The sequence below is a fragment of the Manacus vitellinus genome, unplaced genomic scaffold, assembly GCF_001715985.3.
Source record: "Manacus vitellinus isolate BGI_N305 unplaced genomic scaffold, ASM171598v3 scaffold_0_pilon, whole genome shotgun sequence".
NCBI classification, from domain to species: Eukaryota; Metazoa; Chordata; class Aves; order Passeriformes; family Pipridae; genus Manacus; species Manacus vitellinus.
The window spans coordinates 23,391,093-23,407,663 of NW_021938789.1; the positions used below are offsets into that span (position 1 = coordinate 23,391,093).

General features: G+C 34.7%; 1 protein-coding gene across 2 annotated transcripts in view; it reads right to left on the reverse strand.

Moving 5' to 3' along the window:
• The window catches only part of SGCZ (sarcoglycan zeta), a 182,450-nt gene extending 168,098 nt beyond the window's left edge, over positions 1-14,352 (reverse strand). Inside the window, exon 1 of one of the 2 annotated variants that reach the window (XM_018079712.1) lies at positions 14,158-14,352. In XM_018079712.1, coding sequence (XP_017935201.1) covers positions 14,158-14,352 — 195 coding nt within the window. Of the gene's footprint in view, positions 1-6,102; positions 6,143-14,157 lie in introns of those variants that run through there. The other variant, XM_018079777.1, reaches the window with a different exon arrangement.
• Between the last annotated feature and the right edge of the window lie 2,219 nt (positions 14,353-16,571).

Below are 16,571 nucleotides of genomic sequence, written 5' to 3' on the forward strand. Positions count from 1 at the left end.
TATGAATCCAAAATCCATTAATATTTGCCTTCACACTATAAAAATATTTTGTAAATAATAATAATAATAATAATAATAATAATAATAATAAAAATTGTAATAAATTCCTTCATCTGCCATTGAATTTTATTTTCTTGAAAGTAAATGCTTTGTTAACCTTCAGCAAGCTACAGGTTACAGGTTTATTAAATCTTAAAACAGAAGTATAACAGTCCTTTGACAGTAGATGAAAGCTCAGATAACAATTCATAACAGGATATTTATTTTTCCACAATTCATAATAAGAACTGCAGATCAGAACACTTCAGCTAAATATCAGAAGTGCTGTGAGGGTTTATAGAAAGCATATCCCCCCAAAGTTCTATATCTGCCACAGATTTTGCGTTGCCATACTCTTTGTCTTTTTTTCCTGTCCAACAGGACCTGCCTAAGTGCCACAAAAAATTGTGATCCTTTGGTCATGACAAAGGGATTTCCATAGTAGCATCCTGTAGATGGTGTTTCTTTAGAGTAAAAGAGGACTTCAATTTAAAGAGCTGTGGCAATTATTTAAATCAAGGTCAATTATAGAAGAGAACTTCATCTAATTTATAACAGTTTACCTATTTCATCCATTTGACTTAAATACCAAATATGTTTACCTACATTATTAATTAAAAAAGGAAACAAAACACAAAGGAACAAAAAACTAACCAAACAAGAACTAAATTGAACAAAATATCTGACCAGAGATTAGAGATTACTTGATTTCTTGGACATGGATAGTTCTTCCATTCAAATCTTTCCTACAGAGGTTTTTTCCCTGATGGGTCCAATAAAAAAAAATAAAAATAAAATGAACAGATTATCATAATATATTCTCAAGAAGGAAGGCAGATCACACCTACAAAACAGATCCAGTTGCATTCTTTTTAAGAAACTCTACAGAAGCAATATATTTCCTCTTACTAGGATCTTTCATTGTGGCCATGAAAAACAGAAAATGTACTGTAGGGTTTTATTCCCTGTATGTTTTCACAATATTATTATCCTTAAATCCAAATGCAGCGGGAAAGGCTCAGTATGCAAGCTTGCTCTCTGCCCCAACCTTTCTTTTTTAACAGAATCACAGAATATACCAAGTTGGAAGGGACCTACAAGTCATTTTAGGCTTTAATTCTTTCCATCTACAGCCCCCATTGATAAATTTAACAGAACTATTTTACAAAGTGGTAAAAATGGAAACAATTAATTTTAAATGTTGTGGAGTAAAAATTTATTCTTCATAACTGAAATAATGACAATACCCACTAAAACGTATTTTTACATAAGCAATCATTCCAAACCACAAAACAGAAATATGACCTCTAAGCCCAGTGATGGAAACGGAAAGTAACACAGAAAGGGTTAAATATTAATTAAGTTAAATCAGTTTTTTCCCATTAAAACTTCAGAAGTACTGTAAAGATGCAATTACTAACTCACACAAGATTCTAGTTTGAGTAATTATATACCATCTTTTACTTTTAAAATCTTATTCCTCTTACTTTTATTAATAGTTTCTCTTTAAGCATTCTATGGTATCTATATTAAAATTACACTCAAGATAATGATAATCAATAAAAAATTTCTAAAGCTAGTTAAGTAATAAGGTGATTAAATTTACTTTGCAAACCATTTATGAAATTTAAAACTGAGAGAAAGATAGTGTAGAACTAAGCTTAAAAATCAACCCTCTCCCTTTTTAGTTAGCATTTTAATTACAGAAGAACTAAAACAAACATGAAAACCACCAGGAAATTCAAATGTAATAGTTTACCTCCCTCTTGATAAAAAATAAGTTTTGGATGTGTAAGCTTATATCAGTAAGCTTATATCAATTAGCTTGGAGAACAAAACCACAGGTGAATTTCTTTTTATTTTCAGCTGCTTAAATAGATTTTTATTTTAAAATGACTACCATAAAAATGAACATACTTTTTAATAGTTATTATCATCATTAGGTAAATAAATAAAAATGTCAGAGTACGTGCTTTAACATACGATGTGAAAAAATTATTTAAAAGTGTCCTTTGGATTGCATGTTCATCCAATAAAGCCAACATAGATATTTGTCTCCTCTGCTACTTCCGTGTAGCATGACCAGACCAAGAAAGATGGCTTAAATTAATTTTATACTCCTGAAGACAATGAAGGAAACAAGAAAAAGCTCTACCTCTAAAAAATGTAACAGAAGTATGATTTGAAGATGACCAAGTATATATTTTTTAATTTCTATCTATCTATACATCTACCTTTATTTACCCTTAGTATTAAAATATCATCTCTACTGAGCAGAGGAGAATAGGACAGCAATTTTGATTTTCATTCTATAAAAAACCTCCTTTTCTTTTTGACTTGTGCCATCACAGTATATAAAAAGATGGGTTAAAATTTGAATTAGTCAAAGTTTCTTTATATTAATTCTGATTGTATTTTTATTATATTTATTCCAATTAGGTTTTGTTGAAGCAGATAGAAACCTGTTATCCTCTTACACATCCTTGCTTTTATAAACATGAACTTTGAAGATAACATGAAAAGTAAACATAGTAACTAGAATTTTCTGTTTGGGAAAGCATTTCTTGGCATTGCTCTGCTGCTTAGACAGATGCCAATGAGGTGAGAGGAAAGAAAGATCTATAAATAAAACCAATTCCATGCATCATAAAGACAAAAATTCTGTTATTAGAGATGTTAAAATATGTATCTGGGTTTTTTTTGTTTGGGGGTTTTTTGGAAGATTCAATACATCCAAAACTCTCAAGATCTTGCACAAGGCCATACACAATTTGTTTTGTTTTACTTAACTGAACATCACAGTAAAATGATCATGACTATGTTATTATCATGATGGACACTGATGTGACAGACAGAGTATGCTTGGTCTTACCTGCAACAATGAATAATTAGACGAGCTCTGATGGACTAGGCTTTTCCAAAAAGACGGCCAAATTTATATTACAATCAAGAGCTTTAGGACTGTGTATTAGCATTGACTTTTATTTTGTGCTGGTTCCCCTACTTCTACAATATCTCTGGCAATATCATTTACATTCTGTTTTTATTGGATTTCTTGATTTTTATACCTAGTAGTATAGTAAAATGTGACTGTCAGGCATAAATAAGACATCCTCATCAGTGCTGCATCTTTTGGGTAAAGGTCTTTAAAATTTCTCTCCTCATTCGCTGCAGGACAGACAAGTACCTTATTCAAATTTTCTTATTAAAAAAAAAAAGTCCTTGTATTTGATTCATCATTTAAGCCTGTCTGTGATTTCAACAGCACATCTAATATCCTGACTTATAAGAAAGAAGAGGGAATTCTCTGACACATAAGATACTTATCACTATGTATTCCATCTTATCTTTCCATTTCTTTTTTATTATAATTCTTAGATGTACTAGGTCTAATTTAGGCTAGGTTTACGGGAGTACATTCTGCTCCTGTACACAGACTTGTATTTATTTCAAGATGGAAGATTTGTACAAATAAAAGCAGGATTCCAAGCACAGACTGTAATTTTTTTATCGCACTCTGCACTCACATAAATAATCCCAATAACAGAAAGGAAAGAAGAAACTCTGACATATATCATTATTCATAGAGACTGTTGGTGCCTTCAAGTAACTAAAATTTGTTCAAGTGGTTTGATATCTCTCCAATCACCGCTAAATAAACTTAGGAAATATTATTGTCAATATTATTGGCCCAAACTATAAAATTAACTCGGTCTGATTTAGTTGCCCTACTTGAGACAAACATACTGATGCATTAGCCTTCTTTTCTTTCCATGTAATGACTTTCTGTTGATTATTTTCTTGAACCCCAATACACGAAACTAATTTCTTCTCTCCTTTTTCCCCCCTCACTAAAAATGACTGCACACAATAACACTCTTCAAACATCTGCTATTCAAGCTATGCACTTGGACAAATCTAAGCAGCAGAACTAGCTTACTCGATAAAATTTTACGAACGCAAAATTTTATTTATGTAATATTCTCTTGAAAGTCTCATTTTCTACAAACACTAATGTCATGCTTGAATACACATGGAAAGGAAACAGAGCTAAAAGCCAATAATGGAAATTAAGTTAATTCAATTTTCATGAAAGCGAATATTTTCTGAGATACTTGTTCCAGTCTATTTACAGAGTAAATGATTAAGAATAAGCTGTCCAGTAAACATTGTTCACTCAGCTTAAATACATTATTGTTATTTCACAGAAGGTAAATGTCCATAAACTGAATATATATATGTTTTTTTTTCATTTTCAACTAACCTACCACATCAATTTAAGTAGTTGTTTCCCTCTTCTGCACATTCTGTAGCCACGCTCAGTGTCCTTTTTGAATGTTAAGACCCTTATAAGAGGTTGCACTAGTCATGGTTTAATGAACAACCAGATTCACTCCAGTGAATGGTAGAAGAAAATTAAGCCATCCACACTTAATTTGAAACATTGGACAAGCTACCTGTGGCATGCTGGTCTGCTGACATGGCATAAAGGTACAAGTTATGAATCTGTGTCCCTTAAGCTGACTCTAAATCAGTCCTGACACTTCATGAAACAAATCCAAAGCAATGAGTCAAATAAGCAAGAAGTAACCTTGTACAGGCAAACATCTCTTTATGTTCTCAATGCATGTCTATAAAGTAAACATTGTTTATAGACAGTTTTCCCTATGAAGTCAAGACCTGGATAGTACAGTACAATTTTCCAAAGTCACTGTAAGGTCAGGTTCAAATGCCTTAAACAATTGTATAAATAGATTATGTTTTTCTACAGTTAATTAAATCACATTTTTACAAGGTTATATAGGGTCCAAAATATTTATTTTGTTTTTCTATTGGGAACTTTAGTACTCTGACATTAAATCTGCATGACCAAATAAATATAAAAATGAGAAATTAATTATATTTCATTCTTTCTTCATCAGAGATAATTCGTAACAATGAATACCAAAATGTACATATATATATCTCAGGAATAAAATAAATATTTAAAATCTGCATTCAGCTACCCAGAATCAATAATGTAACCTGCACATTAAATGATGGTAGTTCATATTTGCTGAGAAGTGCTATTAAATAAGATTGTTTTAAACAATACCTTCCTACTTTTTACCAAAAGATTTTTTTGCATGGGATGCCTAGTACTATAAAATACCTAACAAAATATGTTCAACAGTGTCTAGACTGTTCATGCAAACTGTTGCCATATGTATGTATAACAAATAGGAGATTGCAAACTTGACTTCAGATTAGTTGCCTTTCCATTGTGACACAACAGATTTTATATTACTTACTATACAGTCAAGTAAACCTACACCATACTTGCACTGACACGGATATTTTTTTCCTCCCAACAAGTGCTAGGAAAGGAGGCATACATTACAGGAGGTACATATATAAAATGAGATAAAAAAATGATTTAGAAAAACAGTATTAGGAATACCTAAAATGAATTCTGTACTGTACTCAGGAGAGCAACTATGCGAAATGCTCAATATAGACTAAGAATAAATCAGTTCATTCCTACCTACTGCACTCCAAATTAAAGAGGACAAAAGTTTTACAAAATACCCTCCAGCTCTACAAAGTTGTGCTTTTACATGAATGTTAAAAAATGGGATGAAAAAGTCCAAGTAAAATTAACTCATAGCAAGATTCATTTGCTGACATGCTATGAGTAAGTGTTTGAATGAACTCACAGGTTCATTCAAGAAGCTGAAGTTTGTTTTCCAGTGCAACATAAGAAGGAGATGAGAACAGAGTTATATAAATTAGACTTTGTGTGTGTGTGTCTGTATACATGTGCATGTGCACACGTGTATGGTTTCTAATACTCATTTTAGCTAGCTGAAAGTTTTTTAAACATTTTTTCAAATGAATTATAAGTCTGAGCAGAAAATACACCTGAGGAATATAAAGTTATTTCATAGGAATTTTCAACGAAATTTGTTACAAGGATGATATGTAATGTTTGAAACTAAGAAATAGTAAGTTAGAGGTCATGTATCTATTAAAAAGAAACATCAGAAGTCATAAGAACTAATAGCCTATGGGTAGAACACTTACCTGGGACATGATCTACATTGGAGACTGCATGAATTTGTACCTTGGTCTCCCATATCTTGACTAAGTTTCTGTCCTAGTTAGGACAGCTGAGATCAGTTCATCATGGTGGGTGTAACCCAAAACTGTATTCTATAGCCTTCCATGTCATTTCCCAGAAACTAGACTATTGTTGTCAATAGACTATTCGCACCCTCTGCCCATAGAGCCTGACTCCTCAGGCTATAAACTAGGTGTTAAGAGGCCTGTGAGATAGGAGGATGTTTCTGTCCTCACACCCTTTGTGGAACTCCCCGCCCTGAGGGGAGCACTGAACATTCCTGCCTGAACTGGAGGATATATAATCTTGGAGTTTTGGAACATTTTTCAACCCACTCGTGGGATCCAGAGGACGGCTGCATCTCATCGCTCTCAACCAGACTTAGACCACCACTGGACTGCGATCACCAGTTCTGGCCAGACTGCAGCAGCTCTCCCACCAGCAGGTTCTTCCCCTCTCCCTTTACTTTGGACTCAAACAGGGCCCAAGGAACACCACTTTGTTCAGGCCCCAGGGTACTGGGTTATACATTTGGGTTTTTGTGGGTTGAGACCAATTGTTTGTTTGTATTATTGTACTTACTGTATTATTTTAATAAATTGTTATTCTGACTTATAATCTCTCCTTTGAATTGGGTTCATTCCCCCTGCTGGTTAACTTTTAAACCAGCACAGTTTCTTATCAGAAATAATTAATGATATTGCCTGCTCTGGGTTGGAACCTTCTCACTACAAAAAAACAAACGAAAAGGAAACAAGAGCTTTCTTGCATTCATCCCAAAATGGGACACCTAGTTCTTGAAAACTAAAGTACTGATGCATCTAGAGAAATAGCTTTCTGTCTAGTTAAGAGATAACAAATTTTGAAAATGAGATAATTTACAGTTTTAAATATATTATTGACAAAAAATTATTGCCATTGAAATAAGTTAAATCTGCAGATGTGACAAAATATTTATTAAATATCCAGCAACTGCTACTATTTATTCAAAACCTAACAACAAACTGCTGCCTTCATCAAATGAAAAAAGTTTTCTCTTCGCCAAACAACAAAATTATTGTTGAATAGAGAAACATACAGCTGTAAACTTCATAAATTTGAAATGCCAATCTGCTACAAATTGGACATGTCTCAGAAATTAGCTAAGAAATGGAAAAAAAACTTGTCTTAATTCTATTTGAAGTTGTGTTAGCTGTCATGGGCAATCACTATCTTCATACATAGATCAGCAGAACCAACTGAACTGATAACAGAATACTGTTTTGAATATCACATAAAGAGATACAGGTGACCAAAGAATCTTAAAAACCTAACTGTTCATATCACTCTCATGCTTGTTGAGAAATGGACAATGACTATACAGTATAGTTTCAAAAATAAATTATTTTCATTTTCTTCAGTATGCCAAGACAGCTTGCTATACATCTAGATAAAAACATTGAACATAGTTGCTTTAGTTCTGTACCACTAAAACTTTAAGTATTGAATTATAAGTTTAATGGACAAACTGTACTCTTAAAGAAGTTGTGTTTTCTCTGTCTTGGATATTAAGATCAGAAGTGTGTGTGTGTCCCCAACAACATATTAAGTCAAATATTTGAAAGACCTCGTCATTCTTGCACAGCAACCAAAACCCAGGACAATATATTTCTGTTTACTGGTGTGTATAAGTAATTTTAATATAATATTATCATTCAGACTTAGATTTTTGCAGATCTGAAAGTTTCTAACTTAAATGTCAAACTTTTAAAGGAATATAGGGACAACCTATAACGATGTACAGAAGAGTTAATGGTTGCATATATCTGTCTCATTATATATGCTGTCACATAAAAAAGAAACCATGTTTAGTTCGCTTGTGTGTCTTCCAGCAGACATTCAACTTGCAAACTATCTGCTCTCCAAACAACGTGAAGCAAGGGCTAGGCAGCCAGCAACAAGAGCATGTTCAGTTGTGAGCATGAAACACATGAGTTCTATCTAGGAAATTTAAACTGCTGTTTATACTCCGCTTATGTCTGAAGCTAAAGTGGTGTTCTAATTCCCTCGAGAAATAACTGCCTCAACCCAGATGATAAGTTGTCTCATTACTGGTCTTAAAAGTACTTCCCATGGTAGTACTGACAAGTGGAGTCTAATGTATCAATACAGACAACGTTGTGCCAACACAGCAGTCAAAACTCACTGGAACACTGCAAGACAAAATATCTGAAGTGGATAACGGCATTCTTAGAGGGGGTCACAAAATAAGTCTTTTAATACATGGATTCCTAAGGGAAAATCAGAATATGGAGACACACAAAACCAAAACTACAACCAAAACCAGTAAAATAATTTGATGCTTATACTTCCTAGGATATGTGGCTGTTATAGGCCAACCCAAAGGAGATGCTAAGAACTAAAGGGGTTCACACTGGCATTTTTTCTACCATTACAATTTTTTCAGCTTTACCAAGCTCCAAACTTCAATAATGTAATAATAATGTCATATTAAATAAATGTCAATATCAATGCCAATTGCATACATATTAGAAAATGTATAAATGTCCAGTTATTAAATGTCTCCCCCACCAAGAGGGGGACTTAGGTTTCTATGCTGATTTCCCCACGTTATTTTACAATGTCACTTCACAGTAGTAAGAGGACTATTTCAAATTTGTTTTTTAAAACTAATTTGAAACACCTGCAGAAAACTTTCAGTCAGGTGTTTCTACACTGGTATTTGGTTAGTAACAAAAATGCCTGGTAAATCTCTTTTACTGAGTAATTAATCAGATTGACAGAGTGTCAATATACTTCATTCAGTAACAGCTATATGAAGAATAAATCATATAAAATTGTAGTTCTACTGAGGTTAGAATAACTTAAAAGATGGTAGAAGATAAAACTTGTATCAGAGAATAATGTTCAAGTGATTAAATCTTAAAAAACCCATAAGCTAATCACCTTTATTATGGTTTACGCAAATACACGACAACAAAAATGAAGGCACAGCAAAAAACATTTCTTTCCTTACTAGCCTTTAAATTTGATATGTATTACATATGTGAAACAATCAGGATGTTATAAACATACAAAATGTCCATATTTTACGCTACGTTATGTCACTGAGTTATGACTTGAGTGTCCTGAAACCCCTAGTATACTAATTGTGTGGACACAAAAAAAAAGTAACTAACAGCTTTGAGCTTCATTAAGCACATATAACATAGACTAAGTGAGAGGTAATTACATCCTGATGGAAATTGAAAGACACACATTTCACGGGGGAGCCTGTGAACCATGGCAAGGCTAGTAAAAAAAAAGGAAATTATAAATGTTCCATGAAATTCAAGCCTCCTAAGATTATTATTTTGATATTGACAAAAGTTACAGATTTTAGTTTCTGTCTTGATTTCTCCAATATGTTTTGCATATCTCCTTTAAAAATCAGGCTTAAGAGACACGAGGAAAGTTGTGTTCATTCTTGAAGACAGCAGTTGTTTACTTTTCAGGAAAGCATTTCGTACAATAGGTGAAGTTTAAAGTTCAACCATGTGATTCAGAGATTTTGATGGTTCCATTAGGGAACAATGTAAGAGACTGTCACATTATTTTATCCTTACCACTCAGAACAGAGTGGATCCACTTGATGCTCGCAAAACAATAAAGAGCTTTATTTCAATGATGAGTTTAGGTCAAGAATTATTTCTGGGTTAAGTTATGGGTAGACCATTTTGTTCAAGGTCAGATCTTCTTCTAATACAGCATTATGAATTATTACTTTCCATGTAAACCAGGATAGTATGGTGTGTCCTGCTGGCCACACTGTTCTTGATACAGGCCAAGATGCCATTGGCCTTCTTGGCCACACATGTATCTTTCTAAACAGATGACTGAACAGTGAGGTACCAGATCTTGAGTACACGTTAAAGGACAGTAACACTGAGCTACCAGTGGGGGGATATCTTTCAAAAAATTATTACTATGTCTCCAATTCCTCTAGATAATATTCCTTCTGCTAAAGCTCAACTGGAGTTGAAACTGCCAGAAATACAGGGAACAATAAAAAGAGGTTTTTTCAAATATATTAATGGCAATAGGCAGTGTAACAATAACATCAGCCCATTACAGGATGAGGATGACCACCTCACAAACAGGAACAGAAACAAGGCAGAGGTGTTTAACCTTTGCCTCAGTCTTCAACACCAATGACAGACCAAGGGGGTCTCAGCTAGAGGACCATGACTGTGAGAATGATCAACTCTCAGTCAGCCCTGAAATTATGTGGGATCTGTTAATCCAGCTGGATCTCTACAAATCTATGGGGTCTGATGGGAGTCAGCACAAAGCCCCTCTAGATGATTTTTGAGCAGTCTGGGGAATCTGGAGAGGTCCCAGCTGACTGGAATCTGGTAAATGTTGTCCCAGTTTTCAAGAAGGGCAAGAAAGAGGACCCCAGAAACTACAGGCCTGTCAGTGTCACTTCAGTGCCTGGTAAAGTTATGGAGAAGATTATTCTGGGAGGTATTGAAAAACACCAGAAAGACAATGCAGGCATCATTTACAGCCAGTGTGGCTTCATGAGGCTTCATGATTATCAAATCTGGTTTCCTTCTATGACAAGGTAACCCACCTAATTGATCAAGGAAAGCCAGTTGATGTAACCTTTGAATTTCAGTAAAGCTTTCAGTTTTGTCTCTCACAGTATCCTTCATGTCCAGCACCCAGCTGGATAAACTCATCATGCAGTGTGTGAGCAATTGGCTCACAGGTTAAGCACAGAGGGTAATAGTGCATGGTGTAACATCGGACTACTGACCTGTCACTAGTGGGGTTCCACAGGGCTCCATTTTAGGCCCTGTGATCTTCAACATCTTCATAAATGACCTGGACATAGGATTGGAAAGGGTACTAAGCAAGTTTGCAGACAACACAAAACTGGGAAGAGCTGTTGACTCCCTCAAAGGCAGAGACCTTGACAAATTAGAGGACTGGGCAATCACCAACCATATGAATTTCAACAAGGGAAAGCATGGGATTCTGCACCTGGGATGGGGCAACTCTGGATGTTCATACAGACTGGAGAATGAGATGCTGGAAGGCAGTGCCACGGAAAGGGACTTGGGGGTCCTGGTCCCTGGCAAGCCGAACATGATTCAGCAGTGCCCTGGCAGCAAGGCCAACCATGTCCTGGGGTGCATCAGGCAAAGCACAGGCAGCTGGTCAAGGGAGGTGATTGTCCCGCTCTGCTCCATACTGAGGTGGCCTCACCTTGAATATTGTGGAATTTTGGGCACCACAACGTAAGAAAAATATGAAGCTATTGGAGAGCATCCAAAGGAAGGCAATGAAGATGGTGAAGGGCCTTGAGGGGAAGCCATATGAGGAGCAGCTGAGGGCACTTGGTCTGTTCAGCCTGGAAAAGAGGAGACTGAGGGGAAACCTCATTGCAGTCTACAGCTTCCTCATGAGGGGAAGAAGAGGAGCAGGCACTGATCTCTTCTCCACAGAGGCCAATGATGAAACCTGAGGAAATGGCCTGAAGCTGTGTCAGGGGAGGTTTAGATTGGGTATTAGAAAAAGGTTCTTCACCCAGAGGGTGGTTGGGTACTGGAACAGGCTCCCCAGGGAAGTGGCCACAGCACCAATTCTGACAGAGTTCAAGAAGCATTTGGATGATACTCTCAGGTACATGGTGTGACTCTTGGGAATGGCCCTGTGCAGGGCCAGGAGTTGGACTCGATGATCCTTGTGGGTCTCTTCCAACTCAGCATACTCTGTGGTTCTGTCATTACCTTCTGTTTTGCTCATCTGACACATATTATATCAGGGCAATTATTTGTAACTTGTATTTACCTTTCAACTTTCTGACATGGTACATTGGAAGAAGAGATTGTATCCCTGAAAGTTTCTCTACATTTCCTAGTCATACTACATAATCTGATAAAACGAAACTTGGTCAGCTTGCCTGTACTATGTTTTTACACAATTGTAAATAAACTATATTTTCTTTTTTTATTACTTTAACAAGCTATTCAACATCTGTCCTTAAGAACAATTCACTTCAGTTCTGTCTTACCACGAGATGAATGGTCTTACAGAAAATCCTGTTTCTCCCCTCTGCATATAAAAAGAGCATGGTATAACTAGCTCAGATTCAGAATGTGACTTTTATGTGCAAGGTCAGTATATTCAGAAAACTTTTCCAATTGGAAACTTGATCTCAGAAAGGCTTTTATTATGCCAAATTGCCAGTGGCTGCAGCTTTATAGTTAAAAATAGAAAGTCAACAGCTAATATAAATTAACAGTGTTGCAATTGACAGCCAGCAATGACAAACTATGACCTGGCTCTTCATAACCCCTTGAAGTGGTGCAATTACTATTGTTTCTATAAAAAGCTCAACACTGGCATATGCCAAAACAGGAAATAATTTAAAATAATGTCAAAATGTCAAAGCAGTCCAATTTCAGCAATTATTTTATCATGGCTAGATTCCCCTTTTGAGTAAATATTCTTTAGGTTTCTAGCTGCACTTCTGATTTCCTATCACTGCCCAGTTATACAAATAAAATTTCTTGGTTTATATCTACCTATACGTATATACACATACATGGAAAAAAAATACATATTTCAAAGTTATTGCATTTTTTGTAGCATGTATTGCAATAGCATGTATTGCATTCAATAGCATGTATTGCATTGTATTCAAATTATAAGAGCTTTAAGCTGAATAGTACTATAATAGCTTCTACCATGGAAGGTCAAACATTTCCTAGATATGGAAACAGTACTTTCAAATATTCTATTGGAATACAACCTTCTGCACAGAGAAAAATTCTGTGCTTTGTAAAACATCTTCTTATCCTATTCAAATGTCCATTCTCAATTCTCCTCTGGCATAGTAGCAGACCATTTCACTGAAGTATATTTCTTGTACAAATCAACAATTATTAATAAACAAAAATATATATGGATGTCCTATTTTGAAAGTGCATTATGAAAAAAAAATAAAAAAAGAAAAAATAGAACCAAAAAAACAAATCTAGCCCCTGCCTCCAAAAAAGGCAACCTCACAAATCTTCTCACTGACTCTTCAGCACATGAATATTAAAGTCATACAGTTGTCAAAATATTAATCCAACATATTCATCCACAGGTATTTGCACAATACATCTCACCAGACAACAGTCTCAGATAACTCAATGCATTACAGAGCATTAACAGATTTAGGACAATTTTATACATATGTTCTATGCTACTTTTGTTGGCTGTTTTTTTATTTCCAATAAACTAATGGAGCAGAAGCACTACTATTTTAAACTGTTGAGAGTTCTATCTTTTATTTTGATATACAAAAAGACACTACTCTGCTGCCAACTAGTATGCACTTCTACCAGTTTCCACTAAACACAGATGTTCTTTCAAGTGTACATCTGAAATACAGATTTGATAACACTTTGATGATATTAAAGATTCCAGACAGAGACTGTCTCAGAAAAGCATGTGACTTTTAGACCCACCCACTTCCCTATCAACACCAAAACAGCTACTCTAAGTTCTAGGTGAAACACAGTCGAAATTGTCAGTAAACTCTAAAAAAAATACTAAGAACAACAAAAGCTAAAAAAGGCACCATATGTTGATCTGAAAAACCCAGTTTCCTCCTAGGAGAGATACCACACAGAACAGATATAGTAAACTCCTACTGATTATTATTCAGTGATGACAAGCAACCAAAAGATGTTTGGGGCAGTCATCATGACATTTTTGGTTGGGCAAATAAAAAAAAAATCTAAGACCTAGATATATTTTCAGAAGATATGATTAACCAAAAGTATCTGAATACAGGGCATCAGTGCACTCACTGAAGAATATACACAAAAGATATAAATATCTGAAGTAACACTCGAAGTATATATGATTTTTCACCAAAAATTACAAGATTTCTCTATAACATGATAAAGGAAAAAAAGAAATAAAACTAGCAGTTTGTACTTCAAGAAATGGGGTACATAAAGTTACTTAATACTTACCACTGTGAAATTCATAACCTTCAAAATCCATATTGTCATTGCTAAATTAACAATCATGGTAACCAACAGCAGTAGGACAAAGAAGTATAAGCACCTCTTTCGCCATCCATAAATCCCTACTGGGTAAAACTGAGGTTGCTCAGTCCTTGGAAGGCTGTTCTGTTGTGTTGCTAATATATACTGCTCTCGTGTCATCTGGAAAAGAAAGATGTAAGTATAAGTGAGCACATGAGAGACCTGTTTTTCATATATTTTAGTACATGAAGATTATCTGAGAATGTATAGAAAATCAGTTTCTCTGGACACAGAATGGATGCATTCATCTAGTATTAAGCACATCAATATTATTTTACCTACGTATTTATAAAAAATTTGGTGGGTTTTGTTGATTTAAAGTAAACCTTTGATTTCTATTTCAAATTATATTTGCATTTCAAATCTATCAGCAAGAAACTTTTAAAAATAGTAATGCAGTCCATGCTGTGTCTCAGTGTTGTTTTATTGTCCTTTATAAGATCATTCAGGAAAATTTTTGTTCTAGTTTTGGCTGAGGTAGAAGCAATTTTCTTCATATAGGTTGTAACCAGTACACTCTTTCATATAAATAGAAGAAAAATCTCATCTTTCTAAAATACATATTTCATAAATGAAGATATCACTTTTTATTATCCTTAGTAAATTAAACTAATAATTGATATCATTACACATACATCCTTATTTTACAAAAACAGAAATTCATTTTGCCCTTTAAGAGATACGGATACTACCACAATCTGTTGCATTTCTGAACTAGTTTAAGTTCTTCTAGCACACGACCAAGCAAACTTCTTAAAGTTACTATTAAACTTCTTTAGAATAAAAATGTTTATGGCATTTAATAAGCAACCATTTAAGATTTTTTACATCCTTAAATGTCTTTTACAGATATTTATATTCATATTCAGCTGTCACATTGGCTTTAGACTGGAAGGTATTAACTTTTCTCCATGACTTAAAAATTAAATTAAAGCACTCACATTCTGTTTATGTAAGAGTTCATCCTGAAATATGCCCACTAAAAAAGTCAGCTTAATAGGCTTTGTGCTCAGGGGGAGGAAGAAAACACAAACCAAAAACTATCCAAAACAAACAAACAAACCCCCAACAAACTCATAAACGAGATAAAATGATCAGTTTTGCATTTAAAAGCTGCCTTTATTTTCCCTAAAAGAAAACAAAAAATGCACAGACACAGGTCAGTTGATTCAATGAGAAATAAAAACCAGATTAGATCCATTTGAAGGATCAAAGAAATGTTGATTTCATAAGATTTTTAAAATGTGGAGCTCAAAAATATTTATGTGAACATCTGTGCTGCTAGATATTTATCCAAATCAACACTCTCGAGGTTTTACCATTCTTCTTAGTGAATGAGATATTAATGGAATAAATTAACTCACCGTGAATAATTAGAGACACAAGTCATAGAATACACATTCATATTACAACAATATATATATAACTGAAATAAGTCAAAACAGAAATAAAAAATTTATTAAGCAGGTTTTAAATAAGTTAGTAAACAAGCATTTTGTAATTTTTATTCTTTTCAATCAGAATTGCTTCTCTTTGCCAGCAATTTCAATTACATGCAGTGTAATCAGTTTATTTATGTACTAAACCATTACACATACATTTCCCTCAATGACATTTCTCAGTCCTCCCAGGTTTTAAGACCTTAGATCACCTCCTTATCACATCCTGGCAGTTTTCATCCTAGTTGTGTCTGAATTCCTTATGAATCCAGAAACAGAATGCATGAATGGGTTAATCAATGTGAGTTTCTACACATTTATTTAGCCATCTGTTGCAACAAAAATGCAATATATGACTATATTTTGAGATTTGAAATAATTAGTATTTTTAATATCATTTCCATTGTCTTGTGATTTAACTTTTATATTACCTATGAAAAAATATCATTAAAAATAGTTGAAAAGCAGCTTCTAGATTGTGAGAATGTCAGAAGTAGCAATGGTCCTAAAATTGTGAACATGGTCCTATGGAACAGATCCTTTGCAATACAATCATTAAATAAAATGACATTTTATTCCATCACCACAGCCAGGCATCATCAGTTCCCTTAGTGTATACTGTTCAACTGTGTGAGGCTTGGTGAAGCAAGCTGTTCTTCTGCAGTCCATGGAGGTCCACACAGTAGCCCATGGAAGACCTCATGCTGGAATGGCCAGAGGTGCCAGAGTTTGTGACCCCATGGAGAGCCCGTGCTGGAACACGATCCTGTGAATCTATGGACAGGAGCCCACATGGAAGGAGCAGGTTTTATAGTAGGACTTGTGACCCTGTGGGATACCCACACTGGAGCAGTCTGTTCCTGAAGGACTGCACCCCACGGAAAGGGTGCACGCTGGAGT